Genomic DNA, 12,113 nt, shown 5'->3' on the forward strand with positions numbered 1-12,113 from the left:
GCACAAACTCCTGCCTCAGACATCTTACGACCTTGTAGTCTATCTGTTTAAAAATTCAGATATATTTATGAGTTTTATCATACGAAAAGTCACAACCTACATTAAAAAAATATTATAGTATTAGTACACTGAAGTAAAATTCCTAGATACTATAGTATTTACTAAAATTTTTGTATCAAAAATGCAATACATTTTTTTGTAATTTTTATGTACAATTTTTTCTAAAGCTAAAGCAAAGGGATGTGAAAAGATTAATTGCGATTAATCACGTGAAAAAATGCAATTAATCGTTCACAGAATATTATTTTTTTGCATGATACATGTGTGTGTACTGTGTATATTAATTCTGTAGGTAAATACACAAACATGCACATATATGTGTGTTTATTTATATATACATAATAATTACACACAGCACAAACTCATATATTATGCAAAAAAATTACTTTTGTATGAGATTAATCTAAATTAATCTATGCCCAGCACTAAATAATATATACTAAATATATAAATATATATTATTATAATTATTTGGATTTTTATGTATTTTAGATTATATTTAAATAAAAATACATAAATACATATGTGTGTATTTATAGATATACATAATAATTACACACAATACACACACATATATATTATATAAATGCAAACTTTTAGTTTGTATGCGATAATCTTATGACAGCCCTACTAAAGCCTGGATTATACAGTTTATGCATCGGACCTAAACTGTACACTCAATGCAGAAGTATAAACTGGGCTTAATACTACCAAATACTATGGTATACTACAGCAAATAAAATAACTATACAATCATTCATTTTGTAATATATATATATATCTGTATGTCACATCATTTGAAACACCATAAAAACCAGTCAAAAACAGCGTTTCCTCTTCTTGGCTTTTATGATGTATACATTAACAGCTTATCTGCTGTTAATACAAAAATATTTTCATTCAAGTTTCTCACATCATGCACAATGAGAATTGGGTAATTCGGCTATTTAGGGAAGTTTTGATGCAACATTGACAACCACACAGTGTAACAGTATGAATCTTGATGCTTTTATTATGAAATAACATCCACGACTCAGTGCAGCTAGAACAGAAGGATTATAAAGCAGTGTGGATGAGTGTGTGTGTGCCACACAGATCAGTTAAAGCACTACAGAGATTTATTTTTTATTTTATTTTACAGTATTGCTATATTCCCTCCCCTTTCCGTGTCTCAAGCAGCCGAGCTCAGACTATCCTCACGTCTCGGGAGAGTTGAACCGCATTGCAATATCCAATCTGTACGAGTCCTCCTTATCATCGACTTAAAAAGCTTTATCCTCAAACAGTCCTTTGCATTAAACGTTATAAGTTCCTGAGAAACCTTCCACCGGTATTATTACGCCCAGTTTGGTCATTGTAGAAATACAACACTGTTAAAAATTTCACATCTTACCAAGGAAAAGAAATTATCCACTGAAATAACGGGAAAGGCAAAACGGAACAAAACTGAAGTGAACAAATGAAATATAAAGAGAAAATACAGTTATTTGTTACTGCCGCTGTCCGTCTCCACATGGACGAATAAGATGACAGCTTTGCCCTCCAAGCCCCTCCCCAGGCAGACACGCCCACAAGCACCTTCAGCTCTGATAGTACGGAAAATTCGCCTGCCTAGTTCGAGTCGGCCCAAGATGGGAGAGTGTTTCTTTGTTCCTCTCCCTTTTGTTAATTTACCCAGAGTCTTTTCTCTCTTTCAAAGCAAATAGTTTTTTCTCAATCTTCTCAGGTTTTTCTCATCATTCTGCGGGTTTGCCAAGCTTGGAATTTACCGTATGCCGCCTGAAGCATTTCCTCCAGATGACCGGTTAGCTGTCAAATCAATCAAAAAAAGATCAAAAATAAAATTAATAACATAGGGATCAGGAAATCTTAAAGGGATACTTCACCGATTTAGCATTCAGCTTTGTATCTGTAGAAACCCGGCAGTATTACTGAATGACCATGTTTCCCTCCCTCATTTCCCCCTGAGAGGAGAGATATCTGCATTTTGGTTCTGCAAAAAAGTCCTCCGATGATGTAATATGACGATTTTTGCATCATCGGAGGACTTTTTTGCAGAACCAAAATGCAGATATCTCTCCTCTCAGGGGGAAATGATGGAGGGAAACATGGTCATTCAGTAATACTGCCGGGTTTCTACAGATACAAAGCTGAATGCTAAATCGGTGAAGTATCCCTTTAAAGACTTAATAGCATTGCATATTTTAGAAAATAAGACTACGTTTCTATAAAATATGACATTGACTCATTTTCGAAAAGCTAAATCTGATAAAAGTATTTGATTAATTATTTAATATTGAATATAAGAACATACAAGTTTCAATAAGAGCTAAGATCTATGGGAAAACATTTATGGACATCTCTCGAATACCAAAATAAATTTAGTCAATCGTCAGTTTATGAAAACACAGATTCTTATAGATGCTCCTGTATAGTTCAGTGGTAGATCATTGCGTTAGCAGCGCAAAAAGTTAATGGGTTTGAACCCAGGCAAAAGACATTATTAAAAAAAAGTTACACCTTGTAATACACTGTAAGTCGCTTTGGATAAAAGCAAACAGATGGATAAAATGCATAAAAATGTCAAATGTAGATGCGTTGTTGATCAGTGTTGGGGGTAACGCATTACAAGTAACGTGCATTACGTAATAATATTACTTTTCTAAAGTAACAAGTAAAGTAATGCATTACTTTTATAAATGTACACATTAATATTTAAGTTACTTTTTTTTAAAGTAATGCGAGTTACTTTTCAGTTTAATTCATTTGTTTAATAAAAAATACGTAGTCACGTAGAATAACGCAATATATGCGTGTGCGCCTGAGCGAGAACAGTTTGAGTCAGAAATGGAGATGGCAGGCTAGAACATGACATTTTTGCAATGGAAAATGCAAATGAAAGATATCAAGTCTTAGCCAAGTAAGAAAAAGTAAGTTAAAAGTAACGCAAGTATTACTTTCCATGAAAAGTAACTAAGTAACGCAATTAGTTACTTTTTTGGGAGTAACTTAATATTGTAATGCATTACTTTTAAAAGTAACTTTCCCCAACATTTTCGTTGATAGATTTGTGTAAAAGAAACCCAAGATCTATCTAAAAGCATTTCCTCATGCAACCTTGGAAATGATTGATTTCTGGCTAACAGACATAAATTATTGATTAGGTTTACTCTAAGCAGCACTCAGAGGATCTATTACGGTAGGCATGTGGCGGGGGGCGTGGCCTTACGTTAGTGCTCAAATACTGTCGTTGGATTTTCTCTTGAAATGGGCGGAGCCTAGTCAGCTGAAATCGTTCCAGATTGGATTTCATCTTAATAACCTGCCAACATAAAAAACATTATATCACAACAATGGAGTAAAATGATCTAAAAACCTTAACTACTGAAAATTCTGTCATTATTTACCACCATCAACTTAATACAGACCTGTATAAATGTCTTCTGTTTAACCCAAAGGAAGATATTTTGGGTGATGTTTTGTAACCAAAGCGTTTATGAGCACCAATCACTTCCATAGTATGTGTTTACCCTACTATGGAAGTCAATGGTGCTCCTGTTTTTTGCTTGCTTACAAATATTTACCTTTGTGTTTAGCAAAACAAAGACATTCATATGGGTTTGAAACAACTTGAGGGTGAGGAAATTATGGCAGAATTTTATTTTTGGGTGAACTATCACTTTAAAGACATACAATGTACTACAGTGGCCACTAAGGGAATACTTTTATTTGATATGTACGCAAGTCCTCACCTTTTCCTCCAAGAAGGGAGTGTTAACAGGAAAACAAGACCAGAAGTGTCTGAGCAGCTCTCCGACTGCTGTATATAAGTGCTTTAGCTCACTTTGAACATCAGTGGGCACTAATTCTGCATTGAGAGAGAAAGAAGGTTAATATGCCTGAACAGGGCTGAAGTCTATTTGATGCCGACATCCGTCTATTGATATTTGGCAGATTTATTTGGTTTATACAGCAGTAAATGTGTAATACGTAATGCACTCATACAGGAGTTTGGACTCACGGTTAACAGTCTGTTGACCTCCACCCTGCATCAGGACACCTCCAGGAGAGAGAGCTGTGATGGCCGAGCTCGCCGCACTGCTGGACATCACCTGAAACAGACCGGGGCACGGACAAATTAACATCACATCATCTAAACCCATTCAAGAAATAAAATCACACTGGGCACAAAAACAGCAGGTAGTTAAACACAGAATTTTAGATAGAGGGTAAAAAGCTAAAAAAAAAAATCTGCATAGGTCTTATGGCGGGCTTCGAACATGCCAGATTTTGTCTGTAACATGTGTAACATCCACATTGGCCTCATTAGTGACCTTTTAGTTTTTATGTTATGTGCACACCTAGTTAAATCATTTACAAGAGTTACAATCACATCCTAACTCCCGCACCTTAACTCCCGCACCTTAACTCCCGCACCTTAACTCCCGCACCTTAACTCCCGCACCTTAACTCCCGCACCTTAACTCACGCACCTTAGCTCACGCACCTTAGCTCACGCACCTTAGCTCACGCACCTTAGCTCACGCACCTTAGCTCACGCACCTTAGCTCACGCACCTTAGCTCACGCACCTTAGCTCACGCACCTTAGCTCACGCACCTTAGCTCACGCACCTTAGCTCACGCACCTTAGCTCCCGCACCTTAGCTCACGCACCTTAGCTCACGCACCTTAGCTCACGCACCTTAGCTCACGCACCTTAGCTCCCGCACCTTAGCTCACGCACCTTAGCTCACGCACCTTAGCTCCCGCACCTTAGCTCCCGCACCTTAGCTCCCGCACCTTAGCTCCCGCACCTTAGCTCCCGCACCTTAGCTCCCGCACCTTAGCTCACGCACCTTAGCTCACGCACCTTAGCTCACGCACCTTAGCTCACGCACCTTAGCTCACGCACCTTAGCTCACGCACCTTAGCTCACGCACCTTAGCTCACGCACCTTAGCTCACGCACCTTAGCTCACGCACCTTAGCTCACGCACCTTAGCTCACGCACCTTAGCTCACGCACCTTAGCTCACGCACCTTAGCTCCCGCACCTTAGCTCCCGCACCTTTTTTTACTGAAACTCTTCTGAAAAAACAAATGCTTACTGTGCGTTCACACCAGACGGGGTAGAGGCGGCAAAAATGCACTACTCGTGCATAGTTGGACGCTTGAACATTTTGAGTTTACTCGCTTCATTCGCATATGAAATTCTGGTCATTTGAGAAATTCATGCAGAAATTCGCATCATGAGAGGGGCTTCTGCAACTCCGCTCGCTTCCTGTAATCACGTCACTACTAGAGCAACTCCTGATGTCGCCAATATCTGGCAAAGTTCAGATTTTTCTACTCGCGCATTTCCCGCGGCAACCGCGCCGCAGGATGCCTATTCGCATCTTTGCATTGACTTAACATGTAAATCACTCGCGCTTGCCGCCTCTTCCGCATCTGGTGTGAATGCACCATTATAAGATGAAAATGTCTTCTGTATGCGCAGTGCAAAAAAAAAAATCACAGAAGTACGAGCATTTACTTACGTGTGTTGCCAGATCAAAACAGTGAACAAAAAAATCCCACGATGAACAGAAAAATGCTTTACCTCAGACCAAAATATTAGGACAAGCACCTTGCCACTTTTTAATAACACTAAAAACGTTTTCGATTCATGAGCCATGGTCGCAAAGTCATTTATTGGATTTTCAGGAGTGAGTCTTGTTCCGTACAGATATGGAACGAACATTTAGGGGATTAACTTCTGCATTAAATGTGGTTATTTCGGGGCCATAATGTTCTCAGTGGTGTACCTGAGTCAGGCAGGGTTTATAGCTCTTCATCTCATGTTGGATGATGCTAATAGAGTTCAAAATGTCCTGGCTGCTGGTGTAATGTTGAGACTGCAGAGGAACTGGACCGTGTGAATATCTTACAGGAACAAACAGATGAAACAAACAATACTAATAAATAATCAAACATAAGACTGTATACAGAATAAATAAGATATAAGATGCACTGTGTTTACCTGTCTGATTTCTTCAGGTTGAGAGAAATCGGTTTAGGCCTGTGGTCGCTCTGCAGGTCGTCATATTCTATGGCTTCTTGTAGTTTCACCTTAAGAACAACAAAACAACCATCAGTGCGTAAAAGTCACATGATCGTTCTTTCAAGATGTACAATCGAGTACTATCTCTCTCCAGAAACCCCCGCTATAAGGGGCTTTCTCTTTCCTTAAACTCTCTAAATAAGATCTTGTTTTAACATAAGGCAATTTTTTTAACAACACAAAACACACCAGTAATACTCTACTTGTGACTTTTTAAAGCTTTAACGTTTTTAAAATAGCGTTTGCTAACAAGTTGCTACATGGGACTACAGTGCAAAAAATTAATTAAGAAAAAAAATTCTTATTATTTTTGTCTTGTTTTCAGTAAAATATCTACAATTCTTAAATTAAGATGATTTTTCTTGATGAGCAAAACAAAAATTTGCTTACCCAATTGGCAGATTTTTTGCTTGTTTATGCACAAAATCACTTAAATTTGATATTTTTAATCTAAAATGTAGACTTATTTTCTTAGGTCGTTTTGTTCATCAAGAAAAAGCATCTTAATTTAAGAATTTTTAGATATTTTTATTGAAAACAAGACAAAAGTACTAAGAATTTTTTTTCTTGAAAATCATTTTTTTTGCAGTGCAGACTTTCACTGCAAAAAATGACTTTCCTAATTTTTTTTCTTGTTTTCAGTACAAATAGCAAAAATTCTTAAGATGTTTTTTTAGGAGCAAAATGACCGTAGAAAAAAATTTTTTTAGAGAAAAACTATACAATTTAAGTGAATTTGTGCTTAACAAGCAAAAATATCTGCCAATGGGGTGAGAAAAAAAAAACTTGAAATAAGTTTTCTTTTTTCTTAAACACTTAATTCAGGCTAAATTTTCTCACCCCATTAGCAGAAATGTTTTGCTTGTTTTAAACACAAATTCACTTAAATTGTATAGTTTTTGTCTAAAAACTAGACCTTTTTAGGTCATTTTGTTCATCAAGAAAATTAGAAGAAAATTTCAACAAGAAAGATTTTTTTGATATTTCTACTGAAAACAAGACCAAAATACTAAGTAAAAAAAGTACTTTTTTTGCAGTGTTCACTGCAAAAAAATTATTTTCAAGAAAAAAAATGTCTTATTTTTACTGAAAACAAGACAAAAATACTATCTAAAAATTTCTTAAATTAAGATGCTTTATCTTGATGAGCAAAACGACTCAAGAAAATAAGTCTAAATATCAATATAAAAATATCATATATAAGTGATTTTGTGCATAAAACAAGCAAAAAATCTGCCAATGGGGTACCCCATTGGCAGATTTTTTTGCTTGTTTTATGCACAAAATCACTTAAATTTGATATTTTTAAGAATTTTTAAATATTTTAACTGAAAACAAGACAAAATACTAAAAAATTTTTTCTTGAAAATAATTTCTTGCAGTGTTGTCAGAGACATTAAACGCCATCACATTAAAAACAATGCAACATGGGCACAATTCCCAACAAAGATACAAAGAGTATTTCCTTATCAGGAAACATGTTTTTAAATGTGTTTAATAAAATAAGAAAGAGCTGTTGGACGCTTGGTTGTGATGACGTTGATATGTAGAGACCGTGGTGTAGTTCGTTTGTAACCTAAGGTTAACTTTTAATTTCTTGTAAACGCATTTACCCTTCAAAATTCATAAAAGTTGTGTTCATCTGTGAAGATTATAAAAATGTGTAAGTGTCAAACTTTTGTTAAACCAGAGCTTATTTTTTGCAATAATCCAAGTCTTTGGGAAAAATGAATGGAGTTGTTGTTGAGGGAAACAAGGTCCCACTAACTTCCGGGTTGGCTTACTAAAATACGTAAAAAAAAAAAAAAACAATTTTACCTTTTTGAGCGGTGGCTGGAAGAAATCCGAGTCTCTGGAGTTACCATCTGTGCTGCCGGTTTCACTGGTCTGATCACTGGGGGCTTCCCTGCGCACAAACAAACATCCATAAATCTGTGACTGAACACAAGCAAACACACACATTTGTCTGTTGAGAGACTCACGCTTTGCGGAGGCCGGCGGCGAGCACCATGGCACTGTGGTGGTTGAAGCGTTTGATGATGGCACAGTTGCTGTTTTCTCTCAGTGTTTTGTTTGTGGCGTTTGAAGTGGAGGGAACTGTAGCCGTGCCATAACCCTTCAGAGACAAAGAGACACGTCACAGATCTTCTCACAGTAATATCAATTAATTCCAGTCTGATGACTCTCTTACATCATCTAACGTTTTATCCTCCAGAGAGAGAAGATCTACCATGGGGTTCTTCACTCCCTGAGTCACCATCGACTTCAGACCTGATCACAAACACCACCGTTTACATCAAGTATTACCCATCAGTCCTGAGCAATTGAGACTAAATACAAATGTCATGTACCTTTTTCATCCTGTTTGGCACACTCGGAGAAGATGTCCTGCTGGCCCGTGTTGATTCGATCTCTGTGGAAGTAATGAGACTGAAAGAATCGCGTCCAGAACTCCTTCTCAGTCATGGTGTGAGGAACGTTCTCAGCATATTTCTGCTTAACTGTGATTAAGCAAAAAAGACCATTCAGACTTAAAGGAATATTCCACTTTCATATAAAACAATTGTGATAAATTACTCCCATCTAATCCAAGATGTTTGTGTCTTTCTTTGTGTAGTCGATAAGAAAATGAAACATTCCAGGATTTTTATTCATATAGTGGACTTTAGTGGACCTCAACAGTTTTAGTGCAGCTTAAAAGGTCTCAAAACGATCCCAACCGAGGAATAAGGGTCTTATCTAGCAAAACCATCATCATTTTCACCAAATAAATAAGAAATAAGTACTTTTAAACAAAATTTCTCATCAAAATTTCTAGCCTTGTGATGCACCAGTATGTGAAACTACCGCTCCACACTGCAAAAAATGACTTTCTAACTTAGTATTTTTGTCTTGTTTTCAGTATAAATATCTAAAAATTCTTAAATCAAGCTGTATTATCTTGATGAGCAAAATGACCCAAGAAATAAATCTAGTTTTTAAAAAAAACTACAATTTAAGTGAATTTGTGCTTAAAACAAGCTAAAAATCTCCCAACGGGGTGAGAAAATTTTGCTTGAATTAAGTGTTTAAGAAAAAAGATTTTTTTCTCACCCCATTGGCAGATATTTTTGCTTTTTTTAAGTATTTAAAAAATGACTTAGTATTTTTGTCTTGTTTTTACAAATTATCTAACAATTTTTAAATCAAGATGCATTTTCTTGATGTGCAAAATGACCTAAGAAAATAAGTCTAGTTTTTAGACAAAAAAAAAATATACAATAAGTGAATTTTTGCTTAAAACAAGCAAAAAATCTGCCAATGGGGTAAGCAATTTTTTCTTGAATTTTTCTTATACCATTAGCAGATTTTTTGCTTGTTTTAAAGGTGGGGTGCATGATCTCTGAAAGCCAATGTTGAGATTTGAAATCACCTAAACAAACACGCCACTACCCCAATAGAATCTGTACCTTCTTTTGATAGACCCGCCCCACACATACGCAACCCTTGCTAATCGCTTTACCAAAGTGTTTTTCAAAAATCATGCACCCCGCCTTTAAGCACAAATTCACTTTTTGTTTTTTTGTCTAAAAACTAGATTTTACTCATCAAGAAAATGCATCTTAATTTAAGAATTTTTAGATATTTGTACTAAAAACAAGACAAAAATACTAAGTAAGAAAGTCATTTTTTGCAGTGCGGCTAGTGCAAGATGAGAAGTTGTGGTTAAAAAGTAGTTTTTTTGCAAAAGTGACGATCGTTTCGCTAGAAAAGACCCTTATGTCTTGGTCCTTTGAAGCTGCATTGAAACTGTAATCTGTTGAGGTCCAATAAAGTCCACTATATGGAGAAAAATCCTGAAATGTTTTCCTCAAAAAATGTACTTTTCACTGATGAAAGAAAAACAAACCTCTTGGATGACATTGGGGTGAGTAAATTATCAGGATTTTTTTATGAAGATGAAATAATCCTTTAAAGGCAGAGTGCACAATGTTTAAAAAACGCTTTGGCAAAAGGGACGACTACCAAAACACACTTGTAGCCAATTAGCAGTAAGGGATGTGTCTTCTAACCAACATCCTTGCCGGGGTTGCGTATGTGTGGGGCGGGTCTATCAAAAGAAGGTACAGATTCTATTGGGGTAGGGGCGTGTATGTTTAGGTGATTTCAAATATCAACATTGGCTTTCATACATTGTGCACTCCGCCTTTAAGACAATACTTAATATAAACTCAAGTATGTGCCCTATAAGTCTCACCTGTTGGATAGGTTCTGAAGATCGACTCGATGATGTCAGAGGTGAGGTTATACCGCAGACCATTGCAACCGTCCGTCTGCGGTCTGATGTCGGCCTTTAGTGATACATCATCATGAGGTGAAACACCACACCTCTTATTTACATTGTAAATGTGAAAAATACCCGTCATGTATTTACACTCACCAGGAAGGCAGCAGAGATGCCCACTTCCTGCTGTTTGTTGTTGGCGAGGGAGTGGTCTACAGAATTCAGGCTCAGCCGATTGGCCCAAAACTCTTCTGCGCTGATCACCTGACTCACCACTAAATCCTTATAAAGCTGGAAGAGAACAGGGTCTTCCTGCAACATCCTAAAAAATATTCAAAATTGTAATAAGGATGAACATATTAAAAACTTTTTGATTTTAGATCAGATCATGTCACCTGTTCTTCTCCTCCAGCTCTTTGTTTGCTTTCTTCTTGAATTTTGGAAGGAGTTGCTGTAGGAGCTCCTTAGTGGCTTCTCTGTCCTTCAGTGCTGTGCTTTCATTGGCAAAATGAAAGGTGGTGCTTTCACCCGTGTGCAAAACCAACTGCAGCTGGATCTTCGCCTTACCATCAGGACTGATCTTCTGACCTGCACGTAAGAGGTTCATGATGAAATCCCATTATAAACACGGATCAAAGGTCATCTCAGACCTTTTAACAACAATCAAACCCATTATACAAGTCAATCTGGAACTCACAGCGGATGTCGGCATACAGATGGCTGACAGTGAAGCGGTCCTTGCCCTCCGGACCCCAGACGATCCGTTCAGCCATCAGATACAGAGTCCCGTCCTGCTTCTTCTGACGGACCCTCTTCACCACCAACAACACCTCTTCTGACAGAGACGCCATGACTGGAGAGAGAGAGAGAGAGACTGATCAATTATGCAGAAAACACATTATCACAGCTTTATTGTCCAATTACATAAAGTGCATTGAAATATCAGATTTTTGAAGGAAGACATACAGTGGATAATGGAGTCATTGAACTGAATGGGTGTCAGATATTAAAAATCAAAGTAAAAAAAAAATAAACAGATCAGACATAATGCCAACTGTAATAACATTGGGTTTTAAACTAAATTCAGATAAGAATAAGAAACCAGATTCTGATCCAAATTATAAATCAGACTCATATCAGTGCAATGTCTATAGGAGCTAACAGCACTAGCAAACATCACTTATTCTACTTAAAGTTAAAAAAACAACACTCAGTCCCAGTATATGTAAAACTATAGACTTAAAATGTTGATTGTTAATGATAGGAATATTTTAAACACATCAAGATGAATCTTAGACACACAAAGCTATGTAATGTGAATGTGAGCTGAACTCACGCGTACTGCCGGTCACTTTAATAAACGGCTTTATTTCTGCAAAATAAACCCTCACCTGGCGCTCCAAAGCTGATAAAGCCAAAGCCTCAATATTGATCTTGTGCTAGGCGGCGTAAAGTCTGTGTAAATGACAGAATTTATGCTTTATTTACAGTCGACAGGGACTGCGTGAGTGACAGCAGCTCTTAGATCCGCCATGGAAACAGACAGAGTGAAGCCGGAACCGCTGCCGGGCTCCCTCACAATGGCAGAGAGATTTCAAAATTAAAGTCTTCGAGCTTGACAAATTGATTGCGTTAAATTAACGAGACTTTTATTTTGACAAAATACACGAAAATACAATTTTTTTACCGG

General features: G+C 37.0%; 1 protein-coding gene across 1 annotated transcript; it reads right to left on the reverse strand.

Annotated features, from left to right (window-relative positions):
• Nucleotides 1-1,046: 1,046 nt before the first annotated feature.
• On the reverse strand, nucleotides 1,047-11,967 carry gtf2h1 (general transcription factor IIH, polypeptide 1). Its single transcript, XM_065277415.2, has 15 exons — nucleotides 11,815-11,967; nucleotides 11,121-11,276; nucleotides 10,819-11,011; nucleotides 10,580-10,745; nucleotides 10,397-10,490; nucleotides 8,511-8,660; nucleotides 8,351-8,430; nucleotides 8,142-8,275; nucleotides 7,978-8,065; nucleotides 6,079-6,167; nucleotides 5,864-5,981; nucleotides 4,082-4,172; nucleotides 3,813-3,928; nucleotides 3,290-3,382; nucleotides 1,047-1,869 (listed from the first exon to the last, which is right to left on the reverse strand). The coding sequence occupies exons 2-15, from the start codon at nucleotides 11,272-11,274 to the stop codon at nucleotides 1,783-1,785; spliced, it is 1,653 nt and encodes a 550-aa protein (XP_065133487.1). The 5' UTR covers nucleotides 11,275-11,276; nucleotides 11,815-11,967; the 3' UTR covers nucleotides 1,047-1,782.
• Nucleotides 11,968-12,113: the final 146 nt, after the last annotated feature.

This window comes from Paramisgurnus dabryanus, chromosome 23, assembly GCF_030506205.2.
Source record: "Paramisgurnus dabryanus chromosome 23, PD_genome_1.1, whole genome shotgun sequence".
NCBI lineage: Eukaryota > Metazoa > Chordata > Actinopteri > Cypriniformes > Cobitidae > Paramisgurnus > Paramisgurnus dabryanus.

Excerpts from the sequence above, each read along its gene's own strand:
- gtf2h1 (XM_065277415.2), bottom strand. The coding sequence starts at position 11,274 with ATGGCGTCTCTGTCAGAAGAGGTGTTGTTGGTGGTGAAGAGGGTCCGT. Across the intron at positions 8,066-8,141 it reads GCCGCCGGCCTCCGCAAAGC|GGAAGCCCCCAGTGATCAGA; the intron begins GTGAGTCTCTCA and ends GTTTGTGCGCAG. Across the intron at positions 4,173-5,863 it reads ATAAACCCTGCCTGACTCAG|GTGATGTCCAGCAGTGCGGC; the intron begins GTACACCACTGA and ends GGTCTGTTTCAG.